At 40.2% G+C, this 18,976-nt stretch overlaps 1 protein-coding gene across 5 annotated transcripts in view; it reads right to left on the minus strand.

The window, feature by feature from the left end:
• LOC138947512 (tetratricopeptide repeat protein 24-like) overlaps positions 1-18,976 on the minus strand; it is a 29,399-nt gene that overhangs the window by 1,333 nt on the left and 9,090 nt on the right. For 2 of the 5 annotated variants that reach the window (XM_070319000.1, XM_070319009.1), the window contains exons 6-14: positions 17,618-17,734; positions 14,124-14,395; positions 12,997-13,172; positions 8,978-9,069; positions 7,726-7,781; positions 7,070-7,161; positions 5,986-6,263; positions 2,908-2,980; positions 243-1,064 (exon numbers count right to left, since the gene is read on the minus strand). In XM_070319000.1, coding sequence (XP_070175101.1) covers positions 959-1,064; positions 2,908-2,980; positions 5,986-6,263; positions 7,070-7,161; positions 7,726-7,781; positions 8,978-9,069; positions 12,997-13,172; positions 14,124-14,395; positions 17,618-17,734 — 1,262 coding nt within the window. In that variant the 3' untranslated portion in view covers positions 243-958. The remainder of the gene's footprint in view (positions 1-242; positions 1,065-2,907; positions 2,981-5,985; positions 6,264-7,069; positions 7,162-7,725; positions 7,782-8,977; positions 9,070-12,996; positions 13,173-14,123; positions 14,396-17,617; positions 17,735-18,976) is intronic. The other 3 variants (XM_070319029.1, XM_070319020.1, XM_070319014.1) reach the window with 3 other exon arrangements.

The raw sequence follows: 18,976 nt of genomic DNA on the forward strand, positions 1-18,976 counted from the left end.
GGCTATAAGCATAGTGACATGAATTTGATTGGTCAGTATTTTTAGGCAAAGCACATGTTCTCAGCAAACAGAAAACAAAATATTGGAAGCATGAGTCACGCTACCCAAAAATAAAATCTTTTTTTACAATTTTTTTTTTTTCTTTAATTTGTTTCCCCATGGTTCATTCATCATTTGACATAATTTTGTATCGAAATCTAACCATAAGATTATTGAAAAAAAGCAAAAATGTAGACGACCACCTTTAAATTGTTCAAGAGAAAGTGACACCTTGAGAATTGCTGTTAACCATGGACGGAATGACATAGTAACACATTTCATGTGGTTAACCATGGACGGAATGACATAGTATCACATTTCATGTGGTTAACCATGGACGGAATGACATAGTATCACATTTTATGTGGTTAACCATGGACGGAATGACATAGTATCACATTTCATGTGGTTAACCATGGACGGAATGACATAGTATCACATTTCATGTGGTTAACCATGGACGGAATGACATAGTATCACATGTCATGTCAAACAAATAACAGAAAGTATCTTGATTCTTTTTTACAATAACTTAACCTAGCTAACTTTTGAGCAAGCTGGACAGTTTGGTAAATAGTTGAACCCCCCTTAAGACCTCCAAAACTCTGAAAAAATCAGGTCTTAAAAAGTAGAGAGTCTTAAAATGGGGGTAATTTGACTGAGGTTACGAACAGAAAGTCTGAGAAAATATGGTCTGAAAAAGGAAGGAGTCTTAAATTGGGGGTAATTTGACTGAGGTTACGAACAGAAAGTCTGAGAAAATATGGTCTGAAAAAGGAGGGGGTCTTAAAAGGGTGTTCCACTGTACACCAAAATAAACTGTGATGTCAAACCCAGACCATCCCTGCCAGACCTTGCTCTCCGTGGCATTCACAGTCTCAGATATGCTGCCACACTTCACGACGCTGAGCGGAAGTGATCACATAACGGCACAAGTTTTGGATTCCTTTGCGTCCTTTTTCTCGTCACCATGTGACAGGTAGCTGTCCCCCATGGCGAAGCCGATGCGCTGGTCTTCTTTAGTGCTGCAACAGTTTGATGTTGTTGTGAGAAAGACTTCAATCTTACTCTTACATGTAGAACATATTACCTCCTGCACCACCCACCACCTGCAAATCCCCAAGTCCTACAAAAATTCAATGGAAAAAAGCGTGTACAGAAGACCAACAAAATGCAGCTCTAGATGAAATGGAAAAAGAAGCATGTTCTGTTCTGTTCTAGAGGTCATGTTTTGTTCCCTGTGAGGGTAAGAATGCGCTCAAAGCTGTGTTGCTCATTTACTGATCCCCTATTAGTCTTCACACTGCATGCTTTTGTTCAATATATAAAAAGGCAAATCATCTATTGTCTGCTGAGACCGATTGTTGTTATCCCTATAATAAAGTAATTAAAATGAAAAAAAAAAACAACCACAGACTGTATATTCTGCTTATCAAACGGCTTTGTCAGTGCTTTGATTGTTGTCACCCTCATTTGCACTTTATTACACCCCCGGTATAGGGGTGTGTATAGGATTCGGTCGATGTGTTTGTTTGTTTGTTTGTGTGTTTGTGTTCGCATATAGATCTCAAGAATGAACGGACCGATCGTCACCAAACTTGGTGAACAGGTTCTATACATTCCTGAGACGGTCCTTACAAACATTGGGACCAGTCAAACACACGGTTAGGGAGTTATTGGTGGATTAAGATTCTACAAGGACTTATAGAGGGACATATTAATGGTCAAAGGGAAATAACCTTCTCAGTTGGTGGCAGTGAGAATGGTAAGGACGGGGGTGTTTTTCCTACCTCGGAGGAATTTCTTGTTTTGTCTGCATACAGTGGTACCTGCGATGAAAGGACACCCTTGGGACCAGGCCAAAGTGTCCCTACATTGCAGGTGGCCTGGAAGAGAGGACTATTTTGGTCAAGATAATAAAAACAGCGGCAACGGAAAGTGGCCTATCTTGGCAGGTGGCCTTTCATCGGAGAGGCCTCACATCACCAGTACTGTTGCACTACAGTGGAACCCCCCTTTTAAGACCTCCGTAAATCTGAGAAAGTCGGGTCTTAAAAAGGAGGGAGTCTTAAAATGGGGGTACATTTAGGCCTAAAAAAAAATAGCTGTGGTTACGGTAACCCGACCTACCCTATTTTTAGGGGCCCACCCTATAACTTTTTTTACATTTGTCAACAAAAAAACAAGAAAACGAGTGCAGAAAACGCAATGAAAGCGAAAGCGCTCGAGTCGCACACTTATTTCCCTGTCAAGTAGGTTTAATTTGTACACATTAGAAAAAAAAGTTATATAAAAAAAAAGTGATTGCCTACCTTCCTACCCTATTTTTGGGGGGGCTATGTTACCTGAACCACACCTATTATTTGTTTTGGCCTTACAGGGCTTATGAAGAAAAAATGCACAAAGACAAGGTCTTAAAGGGAGGAAGTCGCAATCAGGGAGGTCTTAAAAGCCGGGTTCCACTGTAAATGGTTGTTGTGACGGGCGCAGTGGCGTGGTGGTAAGACATCGGCCTCCTAATTGGGAGGTCGTCAGTTCGAATCCCGGTCGCTGCCGCCTGGTGGGTTAAGAGTGGAGATTATGTGCAGACCTGCAAGTGACTTAACCCCCTTTGTGTGTACACGCAAGCACAAGACCAAGTGCGCACGGAAAAGATCCTGTAATCCATGTCAGAGTTCGGTGGGTTATAGAAACACGAAAATACCCAGCATGCCTCCCCCGAAATCGGCGTATGCTGCCTGAATGGCGGGGTAAAAAGTCATACACGTAAAAATCCACTCGTGCTAAAAACATGAGTGAACGTGGGAGTCTAAGCCCATGAACGAAGAAGAAGAAGAAGAAGAAGAAGAAGTTTGTTGTGAAACTAACCTTGGAGCAGCCGACTTCTGTGCAGCTTGCCCTTTCACCTCCACAGGCTCATAGTCGGGATCCTGGCTGCCACCTAGCACGGGCAGAAAGACCAAATATGTGTACAGATGAGCATAAGGAGTTTATTGCTAGACCAAAACGTCTAGAAAGAGAAGGTAAAGATGATACATGTATGAAGTAATAATAATGATGATGATGTAGATGTGTAGGAAAATGTTAATCAAGAACTCATCAAGTACTAACTGTTACAGTATTCATTCTGATTGAATGCTGAGAAACTCATGACACTTGAGTAGATCATCTGGTGTTGAATGTAGAAACAAGGTTGCTGCTTGCAAAGTATGGCCTGGATGCAAATGTCTATAACATCCAGGTATCTACGAGGGACTGTGTGTGCTTGTTTCTTAATTCAAAGAAGCTGAAGCCAGAGTAACTGCTTCAAAAGTTAGGCCTTAAATTCCTTTTTACTATTTCAAATTTCTGTTCAATAGACCTATGCAGATGGAAAGCATCAAAACAAAATATAAATGATATACTTAAACCCACTGAAACTTTCAGTCTTATACAATGTTAGAAACTTCAGCTATGAATTACTACAAATCGAAACACATTCACAGTAGGAGGTCGACTTATCCATCCTAATAATGTCTTGTGGGCTCTCACTCTACTGTTTTATATTCTGCACACAACATGACATTGTTTTTAACAATCTGCAGCTCAATGCAATACAGTGGAACCCCCCTTTTAAGACCTCCAAAAATCAGAAAAAATCAGGTCCTAAAAAGGAGGGAGTCTTAAAATGGTGGTAATTTTATAGAGGTTATGAACAGAAAGTCTGAGAAAACAAGGTCTTAAAAAGGAGGGAGTCTTAAATTAGGGGGTCTTAAAAGGGGGGTTCCACTGTATTAGGCTGCACTACTCATGCAAATGTTAATTGTGCTGTGAACCCTCTACACCGGTTGTCAGGTTTAGTCATTACTACTCACACTTCAAATAAAGAGCACTAATGGAAGTTCAACCTTTTTTTTTTTGCTAAACGTAAAAGCCACCTGCAATACCCGAAGACTTGAATACTTTCTCTGTGAAAATGAAAATGAAAACTTACCAGTCTTGTTAAACAGGAAACAGGGTGAAGCAAGAGAAAGCCTGCACTCAGTATTTTCTAAAAATGCAATTCATGTACATGAAGTAAAAGCCACCTGCGGTACCCAAAGCGTTTTGTACTCTCTCTGTGAAAATGAATATGAAAACTTACCCCAAGAGTTTTGTACTCTCTCTGTGAAAATGAAAATGAAAATAACTTACCAGTCTTATTAAACAGGAAAGAGGGTGAAGCAAGAGAAAGCCTGCATTCAATATTTTCTAAAATGTAATTCATATACATGTAGTCAAAGCCACCTGCGGTACCCAAAGCGTTATGTACTCTCTCTGTGAAAATGAATATGAAAACTTACCAGTCTTCCAGAACAGACAAGAGGTTGCAGCAAGAGAAAGCCTGCACTCATACAACTTGTAAACTAAAAAGACTTGTGAAATAAAACTACTTTGAAAGAGCAGCAAGTACTATGAATTCAATATTCATGCTCTTCAACTGAGAGTTGCTTATACATTTAGCTGATGTAGGTTCAAATTACGCACAAAACATGTTCAAGATACATGTAGATAAAAAACCTGTTGTTATTTCTCCTAAATTTAACGCCTACAAAAAAAGCACAGACACTGTAGTTAGACAGTCTGCTTGTTACTTTGTTTTAAGTCTAAAAATGTGTTAACGAATTAACAAATGTAACACGAGCATGGCAAAACTCATTGATTTCTTTCATCCTCTTCATAAAAGATTCCCATTCGTGTTAGTATTTCTTGAAATTATTACGGAAGCAACATTGAGAACTGAACAATTTCCCACAATCTCCTGAAGAAGAAATGTGTCTACCCAGTTATTGCTTATAAAATTAAAAGTCAAATTTACAAATACCATGGCATTCCAAAGTAATACCAACAGTAAAGGAGAATACAGAAGAGGAAATAGGTCTACCACACATGTAAACGGTAAAGAAGATCAAAGGTCTCTTTCAGGTAAAAGACAAAATAAGGGGAAATACAAAAGTTTCATATATATACTTGTTATTCTATATATCCATGCAGTCAACAGACAGTAAATAAATACCATATTGAAAGAGTAACAGAGGAAAAAACAATTGGTGCGCCACCACCAACAGATCTTTATTTAGACAGCACCGGCACTGGTTTTTGGCTCACGTAAGTGTAGCCTATGCGATGATAAACTTTGTCTGTCTGTGCGTGCGTGTGTGTGTGTGTGTGTGTGTGATAGAAACTTTAACATTTCCGAGTCTATGGATAAAGCTCGCATAAGAAGATTACGTCTCGGTCAAAAGTGTTTGACGTGTGTGATGGAAACTATTTGAAGACGTCACATTATGACGTAAGAGGGTTAGACGTCACGCAAAGGAATTACTGAAAGTCTCGGTCATTGTTATTGTGAGCGGGCCGAGACTAGTTGGCAGATCCAGGGTCTCGCTTTCTTGCACAGTTTCACCTATGCTTACTGTGTGTGTGTGTGTGTGTGTGTATGTGTGACGGAGTGATTGAGTTTGTGTTACTGTTTGTCGATTTCTTACGTGAGCCTTGAAGGCTTCGCCTCTTGTTAAAGTATAAATGAGTGAAAGATACTTGTTATTCTAAAAAAGTATATCCATGCAGTCAACAGACAGTAAATAAATACCATATTAAAAGAGTAACAGAGGAAAAAACAATTGGTGCACCACCAAAGATGTTTATCTGGACAGCACCGCCACTGTTTTTTTAAAAGTATAAATGAGTGACAGATTTTCAGGACTTATACAGCTCAACTTCTTTCTTTCTTATAGCTTTGATCTCATCCAGGAACAGAGCTGTCATTTTGTATAGATGAGCACTTAAATCAATGAGTTCTAATTGTTATCACAAGCGAGCTTTCCAAGGACACTACAAATAATAAATTCTTGCAAGTACAAGTGAAAGATCCTTGTTAGTATCTGGTAAAAGCTTTGACCTACAAAAAAGATCCTACCACCTTACCTCCAGGCTTTTTCTGCTTCTTTGCCTCTCCAGTTTCATCGTCAGTGGTAGGGACGAAATAGTTAAGGGTGGGACTTCTGCCCAACTCACCAGCTTGTTGCTTCCTCTCAAAGTCTAACTCAGCATAGTCAGTCGGCTTGGTAACGCGGGGGCGGGGTCTGGAAGGAGTGCCGTACAGCTCATTAATTTGCATCTCGGGGTTCTGTGGGTTCTCGTAGGTTCCACTCGCTTGAAGGGTTCGGGGCGGGGACAGGGAGGGGACTGGTGGAGCACGTCTCCTGAAATTAGTAGCATGTTTGCGTGTAACGATATGATGTGAATATGCGATGTGAATGTTACTACATGCATGGTTGATTGATTGATTACTTGATTGATTTTACAGACACACAGTCAAGCTTGTAATTTCTCTTTTAGAGATGAATAAAGATTATTGTATTGTATTGTATTGTAGCAAATGTTTTTTATTCATTTCACCTTCAAGCAGAATTATGTCATAATTTCTGTTACAATTCTTGCAATGAAGCATTTAACTTGTGGACAAAATGGTCTTTGACTTTGCAGTGGATGAAAATACGAATACATGTCATAATTAGACAAAAGAACTTAGCTGAGTAAGGGGTTGACATTTCAACGTCAAGATGATGCAAGTCTGTTTGTTTGTTTGTTCGTTCATGGGCTGAAACTCCCACGGCTTTTACGTGTATGACCGTTTTTACCCCGCCATTTAGGCAGCCATACGCTGCTTTCGGAGGATGCATGCTGGGTATTTTCGTGTTTCTATAACCCACCGAACTCTGACATGGATTGCAGGATCTTTTTTGTGCGCACTTGGTCTTGTGCTTGCGTGTACACACGGGGGTGTTCGGACACCGAGGAGAGTCTGAACACAAAGTTGACTCTGAGAAATAAATCTCTCGCCGAACGTGGGGACGAACTCACGCTGACAGCGGCCAACTGGATACAAATCCAGCGCGCTACCGACTGAGCTACATCCCCGCCCTGATGAGAGTCAATTTGATATAACAACATTTTTTATTTGATTTATTCTTATTTTTATTTGTTTGAAGGGAAAGAAAATGCATACCTTTCCGATTCTTCCTCACTTTCGTCATCATCGCTACAATCAGAAGCAGAGTCTGTGGAACCAGATTCTGCAGAACTGCTGTGATGCTTTCTCTGTAGTTATGATAATAATAATAATGAGGATATTTATATGGCGCAAATCCTAATACAGCTCTAGGCGCCTCACAAAAACATATATAAATAATTATTTTGTACACAATTCAATTATAGTTGATTGAAAAAAACACACACAACCATCAACGCTTATTATCATGTTCAGTGTTGGTTATGACCCAAATACTTCAAAAGATGTCTAATAACAAACAAAGTGAATGCTAGTCAGTTCAAAGACTCTTCAATCAATGTCACAAAATCTATTTTACATAAAAAGCAGAACATATTTGTTTAGATAATCTGGTTATTTACTGAATTTCAGGGGGTAAAAAGACCATGAACCCAGTAAAAAACACAAACAAATACATGTAATAACAGTTATTGTTTCTTAAAATGAATTGATGATTCATTCATTGCAGTTGAAAATAATTCTGCTATGTTGCTTGCTAAAAATGTTAAACACTGTAAAAAAAACCGTTTTCAATTAAACAGCATTTGAACATATACTCGCACTCGCACATTTGCATCCAGTGCCAGCATTGAATAGTACATCTATGTCTTTACCTGAGAATGTACATCCGCCCCCACTCTTTGCTGTGCACCACTACGTTGTAAAGTTTCTGCCCATGAAAAAGATACAGAATTATTCATGAGACATCTATGATCAACCAAATGTAGAACTTATTGCTCAAAATGAGAGTGGAATGTATTTAATTCCACTGCAATGACTAACAAAGCACATGCAGTGTAAGGCACCGGCACGGTTGGCCTAGTGGTAAGGCGTCCGCCCCGAGATCGGGAGGTCGTGGGTTCGAACCCCGGCCAGGTCATACCTAAGACTTTAAAATTGGCAATCTAGTGGCTGCTCCGCCTGGCGTCTGGCATTATGGGGTTAGTGCTAGGACTGGTTGGTCCGGTGTCAGAATAATGTGACTGGGTGAGACACGAAGCCTGTGCTGCGACTTCTGTCTTGTGTGTGGCGCACATTATATGTCAAAGCAGCACCGCCCTGATATGGCCCTTTGTGGTCGGCTGGGCGTTAGGCAAACAAACAAACAAACAAACAAACAGTGTAAGGCCCCTCCGAAGAGAGGATACCTCCCGCCAAATGACACTTTCTATTGTCCCAAGCTAGCTTTGCCTTCTGTCTTGCCCAAAGTATACCGAAGAGAGGATACCTCCCGCCAAATGACACTTTCTATTGTCCCAAGCTAGCTTTGCCTTCTGTCTTGCCCAAAGTATACCGAAGAGAGGATACCTCCCGCCAAAATGACACTTTCTATTGTCCCAAGCTAGCTTTGTCTTCTGTCTTGCCCAAAGTATACCTGACTTGAAAGGCTGTTCCCAAAGGTTTCATTGCAGGTACCACCGTAGCATACTTTTACGTTGATGTGGTACAAACACTTAACAAAAGTGACACCGGCAGACTGCAGAATGCACAGCCTGACGGTTAAGTACACATGAACTGATGAAGTACACCAAGATAATATTATGATAATATAACGACCATGGTACAGTAAGCACTATCATGAAAAATACACACCACGGGTCGCACTGACTTTGAGGGATTGGCTTTGGATGACAGCAATATGGCTAAAATGCGCACTGCAACCCAATTATGCAATATGGATGCAAAATTGTGTAATAAGCTTGACCCCTGCACAAATTGTGTAATAAGCTTGACCCCTGCACAAATTGTGTAATAAGCTTGACCCCTGCACAAATTGTGTAATAAGCTTGACCCCTGCACAATTTGTGTAATAAGCTTGACCCCTGCACAAATGCACTCAGAAAAGTCAACCAGTTGGCAATTTACCTATGCCAAGCTGTTCCTTGTATAGTGCCTTCATCTGTTCTGCTTCTTCATCGCCATCATCTTCAGCAGGAGTCCTGACTGTTTTGCCCAGTCTGTTGAAAGGGATCAGAAGTCACAGCAGCATGAAAAGCACGATGAGAAAAATATCAATGCAGATCGAAGTAAAAGCACAACTTTTATCAAATGAAGGTGCTAGCTATAATTTTGTAACTGCAGGTATTTCATTGCAGTTACAAATCCGTAAGTTCTCATAAAAACTTATTACTCTATTACAGCAACATATCAAACCAAGTATAAAACAGGGAACACGTACAACATTATATTTCTTCAAAAGAAACTGCTCAAACAAATTATTGACAGGTATTTATGATCTGTTGTAGATTACATTATGAGATTTTTTACCAGTAAAGACTTCTCGTTAAACAGTCCATATTTATACAATGTAGAAATCAATTTTACTGACACACAGATATACATGACAAACTTTAGAAATATAACAGTTTATGTGATTGGAAAAGTGTGTTCCACGTATCTAATTCTATTCTGCTTAGGCCAAAAAAAAAAAAAGGTCTGTTTACGGTAACCCGACCGACCCTATTTTTTTCGCGCGACCCTAGACTTTTTTTTGGGCATTTGGGGGGAAATTTTTTTTTAAAAAAATCTTGGTTTTTTTGCAAAATAACGTAAAAAGAATGGTTTTTTGGAGGAAAAAAAAAAAAAAAATAAAAAAATAAAAAAATCCCGACCTACCGACCCTCTTTTTTGGGCTTATGTTACCGTAAACAGACTTATTTTTTTTTTTGGCCTTATGGAAAATAAATCAACTTGATTGTTACAAAAAATGTTGAGAACGGTTTGGGAATAGACAATTTTTGGAAATAACTCCTTCGGGTTTGAAGGTGTTGTGGAAGACTGACCTTTTCTTGCAAAAGCTCCGACAAACAAAGGATGGACCAATTACTAGCAAGGGGAGTGTCGGAAACATGTGGACCGGAGCACGTGTTTCCGACAGACCCCTCGCTTGTGATTGGTCCCTCCAAGGTCAGAGCTTTTGCAATTTTCGGAATTGGTCTATTATGCGAAAAAATGCTGAGAGAACCGTAAAAGCTATACAGATACCCTAACATAAGCTGCAGAATGATATGGCGACATTTGAAATCCCAACATAAGCTGCAGAATGATATGGCGACATTTGAAAGAAGAAGAACTAATCAATGAGATTTAAGCCTGTCCTTAATTGGGCCAAGTCGACTATGAGCTAGAAGTATGCTTTGCGAAGCTGGCTACACGGAGCTTCAAGCAGCACTGAGTTTTGGGTAAAAAGACTTCGCGAAGCTGGCTACACGGAGCTTCATGCAGCACTGAGTTTTGGGTAAAAAGACTTCGCGAAGCTGGCTACACGGAGCTTCATGCAGCACTGAGTTTTGGGTAAAAAGACTTCGCGAAGTCGACTTCGGGCTCAATTGAGGACCGCCTTTACGTGAACACATAAAGCATGATACAGGGGAACCCGCTTCTGAAGACCTCAAAAAAAGTAATACAAAAAGTAAGTACATCTTAAAAGAGAGGAAGTTTCAAATGGAGGTAAATTTACACAGGTTATGAACAGAAAATCTAAGAAAAATTCAAGGTCTTAAGAGGAGGGCGGTCTTAAATCAGGGGGTCTTAAAAGGGGGGGGCTCCACTGCACACAGCATGAGGAACTTGACACAACACCTCAGTCGTTGAACAGCAGGCTGCATTGTCAAGTGTTTTCAATCCATCCCTCACATCTGCCTCGCTACAATCAACAACCATGCATAAAGTAAATAAATAAAAAGTCATTAACGATAAAGCAACTCACGCAAGGAGGGCTACAGATTGTACAAACAACCATTTTGCGTAATGTGAACAAAATGGAAACTAAAACACTGTGATTCTACAATCAACAACCATGCATAAAGTAAATAAATAAATAAAAAGTGATTACGACAAATTAAGCAACTCATGCAAGGAGGGCTACAGATTGTACAATATCAACCTTTTTGCATAATATGAACAAAATGGAAACTAAAACACTGTGATTCTACAATCAACAACCATGCATAAAATAAATGAATTAACTAATTAATTAAAAGTGATAACGACAAAGCAACTCACGCAAGGAAGGCTAGACTGTATGTACAATCAACCATTTTGCGTAATAAGAACAAAATAGAAACTAAAACACTGTGGTTCTACATCATGCTTTTTAAAAAAAAAAAAATTTTAAGTGACAATATGACAAAGCAACTCGTGCAAACTATAGGTAGGCTGCATAAGCACAAACACACACAATCGTCTGACTAGACAAAAGGGTAAACACTGCATAAAATATTACATGCACACGATCTGGGGAAACTGCAGTACAAATTAACGACTTTCACACAGACTTAACCCCTTCACTGCCACAGTATAACAGCATTTTGGTATTGCTGTGCGCCAGGGCAAATTTCACTTTCTTCGGTAGGTTCACTAATCTCTTCACTGCTCGATCATGTATTGAGATATCTCTTAGATCTTTGGCATGTATTTTGCTTACACCCTTGGCTATTATGTGATAACATGATCATTGGACTTTGTTTGTGATTGTTATAGTAAAAATTGATATAATGACCATTTTTGTCAAAAATTACAGTTTCCGGACTTCCACACACACACATTGCAGCACATAAAACCACACAAAACACTGCTAAAACTGGTGTCAAACATCAGGTACTCACATTACAGCCCATAAAAGTATTCTTCTGTGTGGTAATCCATAAATCACTTCTTGTAGAGCTTCCAGAACACTGTATCGCTTGAAAACAGGTCTACGAGTTGAGGTCCGACTTTCGGCCGCCATTTTGAATACTATAGATCGGTTCTACGTATGTCTAGGCACAGTGGTGAGTTGTCAACACGTGGTAGTAGCTTATCCGAACGGTCTAAGGGAAAGAACTGCATGTGTTTAGAACCCCTTCAAGTACTTGGACAGTGGTTACCTCCCATTTAGTTTTCAGAAATGTCCTGAAATGTTCTTGACACAAATCCCACGTACGAGATACGGTTATGGGCGTACGACAAACCAAAAATGACCACGTATTACATACGGGGTGGGCAGTGAAGGGGTTAAAAAGTAGTTTTTGTTGTTGTTAGAAGCAATGCTCTGTTGATCTTCATGCATCTTTTTTGACATTTGGACTTGAAAAATCTATTTTAAGAAGAAGCACAACAAGAAGCACAAACATGTCAGCAGTCTGACTGCCAATGTTGTCATGAAATGCCATGCAACATTTTATATAGACTATTGAACTAACCATTGCTGTATGCTACAATATAAAATAATAATAAACAAAATAATACCATTACAAAAAACAAACAAGAAGAGCAAACGCTCGATCGAGTCACTTTCGCAGTTCTGAATATTATATGAGGCATCAGATGGACAGGAAGAAATTGCTATTCACAACACAATGAGTCACGTTCACATAAAATTTGAGCCCGGTCACTTTTATAGTTTCCGAGAAAAGCCCAACGTTAAGTTGTGTGTTGCCGAACAGAAAAGGCTAGTTATCTCCCTTGTTTTTCTGATAACGTTCGTAAAAGGCTACAGATGTAAATACTTTGATGTAAAGAATAATCCTACAAAGTTTCAATCACATCCGATGAACTTTGTCAAAGATATAAAATGTCTAATTTTTCCTTTGACGCTGACCTGTGACCTTGAAAAAGGTCAAAGGTCAACGAAACCATCGTTAAAGTGTAGAGGTCATTGGAGGTCACGACTAAACAAAATATGAGCCCGATCGCTTTGATAGTTTCCGAGAAAAGTCCAACGTTAAGGTGGTGTCTACGGACGGCCGGCCGGACGGCCGGACGGCCGGACAGACTAACACTGACCGATTACATAGAGTCACTTTTTCTCAAGTGACTCAAAAACAAGCAAAGCAAGGTGAATACTACAACACATTACAAAACAAACATAACACAGACATGCAGCAACTGCATAAAACGTATACCCCTTGCTGTCGTTGCTGCTGCTTCCATCATCGTCATCATCATCCTCATCATCATCTCCCTCTTCTTCTGTGCTGCCGCTGTCCTCTGACTCTGTTTTGGCGGCAGTCTTCTCAACACTAACTGGCTGGGCAACTGCCGGTGCCACGGGGGGCTGAGTGAATGGTATCACTGCCGCCTAGGAGAATGACAAAAGGTTCAAATCCCAAAACAGCCGCCTAGGAGAATGACAAAAGGTTCAAATCCCAAAACAATCAATTAGACTGCCAACGTTCCAAAATTCACAATAAAAAAACAAGTAAAGTATGTTGTTGGAACGTTTAATTATTGACAAAACAAAACGTTAAGTTCACAGATATATCGACCCAGCAGGTGTTCTGTCATGACAGGTATACTTTAGTCAAGCTTACAAACCCAGAGACAAAAGAAAGACTGTCCTTTCTTGTGAGGTGTCCTCTCTCCAAAAAGGGTTTACATTGCAAATACCAAAGTGCTGACATGTACATGTACCTCCTTCTTTTCTGCCTGAGTGGGCCACGACTGCCATGTACACTTAGTTAATGATGAGCATACTTTTACGTCAATGAACATTTTCTACCCCACATTAAGGCAGTCATTCTCTGTTCCTTTGGGTATCGTTGTACAGTGGAACCTCCCTTCAAGACCCCCCAATTTAAGACTCCCTCCTTTTTAAGACTTTGTTTTCTCAAGTTTCTGTTCTTAACCTCTGTAAAATTACCCCCATTTTAAGACCTGAATTTCTCAGATTTGTGAAGGTCTTCAACAGGGGGTTCCACTGTACCAATGTGCGCATGTATCTCCTTCTCCTTCTTTTCTGCTTAAGTGGGCTACAAATGCCATGCACACTCAATTTATGATGAGCATACTTTTATGTCAATGGACATTTTCTACCTGCAGTCATTCTCTGTCAAGTTGCTTTGGGTATCGTACAGTGGCACTGGAACCCCCCTTTTAAGACTCCCCAGTTTAAGACTCCTTTTTAAGACCTTGTTTTCTCAAGTTTTTGTTCTTAACCTCTGTAAAATTACCCCCATTTTAAGACCTGAATTTCTCAGATTTGTGAAGCTCTTAAACAGGGGGTTCTACTGTACCAGCTCAGCAGACTCACCTTGGATGCATTTTTCCTGAGGCTCTGCACCAGCGTGTATTTCTCCAGCACTCTGTCCTGGACGTGTGACGTGCCTCTGGGGCCGCTGGCCAGGTCCTCCAGCGCCTTCTTGTACCACCGCATGGACTTTTCCAGATGGTCCAAGGAGGACTCCGGCAGCTTCAGCCTTGTGTCCTCAGTCAGGGGGCTTGGCAGCATTATGTCTTTGGTGGCCATGCGGAAATGGACGGCCCCCAGAGCTTCATCCATCTGCCACTTGGTGTCAAAGTCACCTGGGGAGAAGTGAAACAAATAATGTTATTTTCACTCTATTTCACTCTGTGTCACAAGACATAGGTGATGAATTCCATTATTTATTTGTCTGTGATTTTTTCAAAGAAGAAAGAGCTGAGTTGTTACCACCTTACTATTGGAAAAAACCTAATGCACTTAAATTTAAAAAGTTGTTTGCTACCAAGAAAAAGAAATTGCTAAAGAATATTTTGGACTTTATTAATAGAATTTGTAACAGTTTTTCATAATTTTTCTTTTATTTTTTTAATTTTTTTTTATTTTACTATATTAGCATATATCATGATTGTATTGATTGTATTTATTGTTCAAAATGCCCCCATGGGTTATGGACTAATAAACTTGAACTTGAACTTGAACTTTGTTAGGAAGATTTTGTGTCTTTGATGCTGAATTTAGTTCATCTGCCACTTCGTGTCTTCTTCTTCTTCTTCATCTACGTTCATGGGCTGAAAATCCCACGTATACTTGTGTTTTTTTGCACCAGTGGGATTTTACGTGTATGACCGGTTTTACCCCACCATTTAGACAGCCATACGCCGCTTTCGAGGGAGCCACTTTGTGTCAAAGTCAGACACCTGAGGAGCAGTGAAACGAGGATTGTTAATTAATTCTACTGCATATCTCTCAGTGACACCAGCTTTGTAAGAGTTTATGTTTTCAGTACTAAATTATGTTCAACTGCCATTTCCTGTTGAAGTCACCTGGGGAGCAGTGAAATTAGGAGTGTTAATTCTACTTCATGGCTATTGATCTGTGTAAGGCCCCCCCAAAAAAATAGGTCTGTTTACGGTAACATAGGCCAAAAAAATAGGGTCGGTAGGTCGGGATTTTTTTTTTCTCTCCAAAAAACCATATTTTTACGTTATTTTGCCAAAAAAACAAGATTTTTTATTTTTTTTAATTTTCCCAAATGCCAAAAAAAGTCTAGGGTCGCGCGAAAAAACTAGGGTCGGTCGGGTTACCGTAAACAGACCCTTTTTTTTTTTTTGCCTAACACCAGTTTTGTACAAGGGTGTGACTTCAGTACTGAATTTTGTTGATCTGCAACTTGCTATTGAAGTCACCTGAACAGCAGTGAAATTAAGGAGTGTTTAAATTCTACTTCATTGCTCTCCGTGTAAACACCAGTTTTGTACAAGTGTGAGACTTCAGTACTGCATTTTGTTTTATCTCCCACTGACTTGGCGTTGATATCACATGCAGAAAAATAGTAAAGGGATGCTTACTTACAACAACAAAAATTGCTCTCTGTGTGACACATACCTGTCAAGCTCTTGTGGACTCTCACCATAAGATTTTGCTAACAAACCATAAGTTTGCACCAAAAAGCTTAAGACAACGTGCAAAATTGCAGAAGTCGTTAGATTAATCACCACAAGAACTAAATACATGCACACATACACACACAAAAACAAGAAATCAGCCTTATTTCACACATAAGAAAAACACACTTTTCTCAACACTGAACTGCACTGTTTTATGCAATTTTGAAATGCAAAGCATATGTTTGAATGTAATTTTATTGTACCGAGAATCACCTAAATTTATATTGTACAAAGACAGTACACTTCTAACCAGACACACATTTAGTGATCTGTCACCCCTCACAGAAACGCATGTGTGTCTCAACAATCAAGGACTTCTTCTTCTTCTTCTTCTGCGTTCGTGGGCTGAAACTCCCATGTAAACTCGTGTTTTTTTGCACGAGTGGAATTTTACGTGCATGACCGTTTTTTACCCCGCCATTTAGGCAGCCATACGCCGTTTTTGGAGGAAGCATGCTGGGTATTTTCGTGTTTCTATAACCCACCGAACTCTGACATGGATTACAGGATCTTTTTCGTGCGCACTTGGTCTTGTGCTTACGTGTACACACGAGGGTGTCTGGACACCGAGGAGAGTCTGCACACAAAGTTGACTCTGAGTAATAAATCTCTCGCCGAACGTGGGGACGAACTCATGCTGACAGCGGCCAACTGGATACAAATCCAGCGCGCTACCGACTGAGCTACATCCCCGCCCCAACAATCAAGGACAAATACCAGATCAAAAAAAATATGACATGTACCGAAATGCTTTAGTTTGAGGTCGCGCATGTTTTAAAAACAAGTCGTATATGATCGGTTGTGACAGACATCCGGTGCCAACTTTCGCTCTCTACCTCTTCAAAAATGCATCATAACGCCCGTATTTGTATTTATATGGCTTCACACTAGGTATAACGTGAGAAAATACTGTGTAGATACTAAAACAAAACAAAATATTACATGTAAATGCTTTAGTTTGAAGTCGCGCGTGTTCTAAAAACAAGTCCGACATGATCGGAGGTGACAGGAATCCGGCTACTTTCACTTTCGATCGCTAGCTCTTCGAAAATGCCTCACAACTCCCTTAGTTTCATTTCTATGGCTTAAAGCTTCACACAACGTGAGAAAATACCTTGAAGATACCGAGAACAACAACAATAATACATGTAAAGTTCTGCTTTAATTTGAGGTCGCGTGTGGTCAAGTGTTGTCGCACAGTACTCACGCAGTCAGATCGCGCTGACGGTGTGCACATGCGCGTTGCCTTGTACTTCTGCCGGATCAGTTACCGCGAGATTTTTTAGTTGTTACTTTGTTCTCGGACGAACCTTTGCGAACTTTTTTTTATTTGACCAAATTGTTTTGTAAACCCGTAAGATCTTCAGCATACGCCGTAAGACTTGAAAAACATCAAAATTCCGTAAGAATTACGCAAAAAACGTAAGACTTGACAGGTATGGTGACACCAGCTTTGCAAAAATGTGTGTCTTCGGTACTGAATTATGTGCATCCGCCACTAGCTGCCATTGTCACCTGAAGAGTAGATTAATAACCCTACAAGGAGTGCTTAGGGTGGTACCTGCATGCGCTGAACGAAAATCACTTGAACTAGCTAAATACATCCCCACACTGTTGGGACATTTTGGTGAAATTTGTAAATCAAAGAAAATCTTAAATAAATAAGGCAGCTAGTGCTGTTTAAAGATCTGATAAACAAAGGGAAGTGTATCTCAGGGCTCTACGATGTATGCATATAGTCATATGCATTTAGAGCGCTCATTTCCCTTTGTTTATCAGATGTGTAAATCAAAGGGCAACAGTAGGTGTCTTTTATTGGGAGGAGTCCATCTTGCAACACAAAAAGGGCTGACTTTTTCTTCATGTTCAACTCACCACTGCGTTCAGCCATCTCCCGAGCTTTGTCGAAAAAGACTCGAGCTTCGTCCACATCCTCTAGATGCACGAAAGCAAAGGCGTGGCCAGCCAGGCAGTGACCTTGACATCGCTGGGCTGTAACACACACATAAGCAAGATCTAGATCAGCACTTTTCAAGACGTGTACGGGTAACGTCACCAAATCTAATTTTAACGTCACGCGTTTGCCAAGATCGGCAGTCTTGGTGGGAGCAAAACATCGTATGCATTTGGAACATTGGAGAAAAAAGTGAGTCACGGGTGACGCAATATCTACACGTAAACGTACAGGTCTTTGCTACACGTTCGACCATCTAGACCACTGTATTGTGCAATGTCAGAACTTAATTATAGCCTAAGCACTTGTCCACCTGTTCTCCGGCCTTTTCTTCATTTCATTTTTTCATTTTCATTACTTTATTGTCTTATCGCTGGGAAATTCAGGTTGCTTCCTCCCAGTGGAAAGCTAGCAGCAACAGAGTCGCGCTACCCAGGTGTGTGCGTGTTTAGGTGTAATCAGCCACCTGCACTTATGGCAGAATGACTAAGGTCTTTTACGTGCCACAGTGGTGACACGGGGGTGGAACATGGATACCGTCTCTGAGTCTGCACATGAAGTTGACCTGTGTCCGTCCCGGCCCGGATTTGAACCCGTGATCCTCAGATCACAAGTCCAGTGCTCTACCAACAGAGCTACCGGGCACCCGTTTCAAGCTATATGTGTATGCCATGTACAGACATGGACATTTTACTTACTGTTACCTGTGGATTATTTTGCAGGTAGTGCAGTCAATGCCATTTTCATGTAATAATAAGGTAATATAACTTCTAGTGCATTCAATGTAATAATTAGGTAATATAACATATATATGTAATATTATTTCACTTATTTCCGAAGTACCAATTTGCTTCTGGTGAATGGAAAATAGCTATCATTATTAATTTTGGCTGCATACAAAGTATATACCCACACAAATTTCAGATAAGCTTGCCGAAACAGATCATTTTTGGGACTGGCCCTGAATTGTACATTTTGTTACATGCTGCAAGAAGTACTATAAATGCCAAAAAATCTAACAAGACATGCCAATGATTCAACAAGACACAACAAACAAGAGGCGAAGCCATCAAGGCTCACGTAAGAAATCGACAAACAGTAACACAAACTTAATCAATCCGTCACACACACACACACACACACACACACACACACACACACACACACACACACACACACACACACACACACACACACACACAGAAAGAGCATAGGTGAAACTGTGCAAGAAAGCGAGACACAAGATCTAGATCTGTCTGTCTGCATGTACACTAGTCTCG

Source organism: Littorina saxatilis, linkage group LG1 (assembly GCF_037325665.1).
Source record: "Littorina saxatilis isolate snail1 linkage group LG1, US_GU_Lsax_2.0, whole genome shotgun sequence".
Taxonomy (NCBI): Eukaryota; Metazoa; Mollusca; class Gastropoda; order Littorinimorpha; family Littorinidae; genus Littorina; species Littorina saxatilis.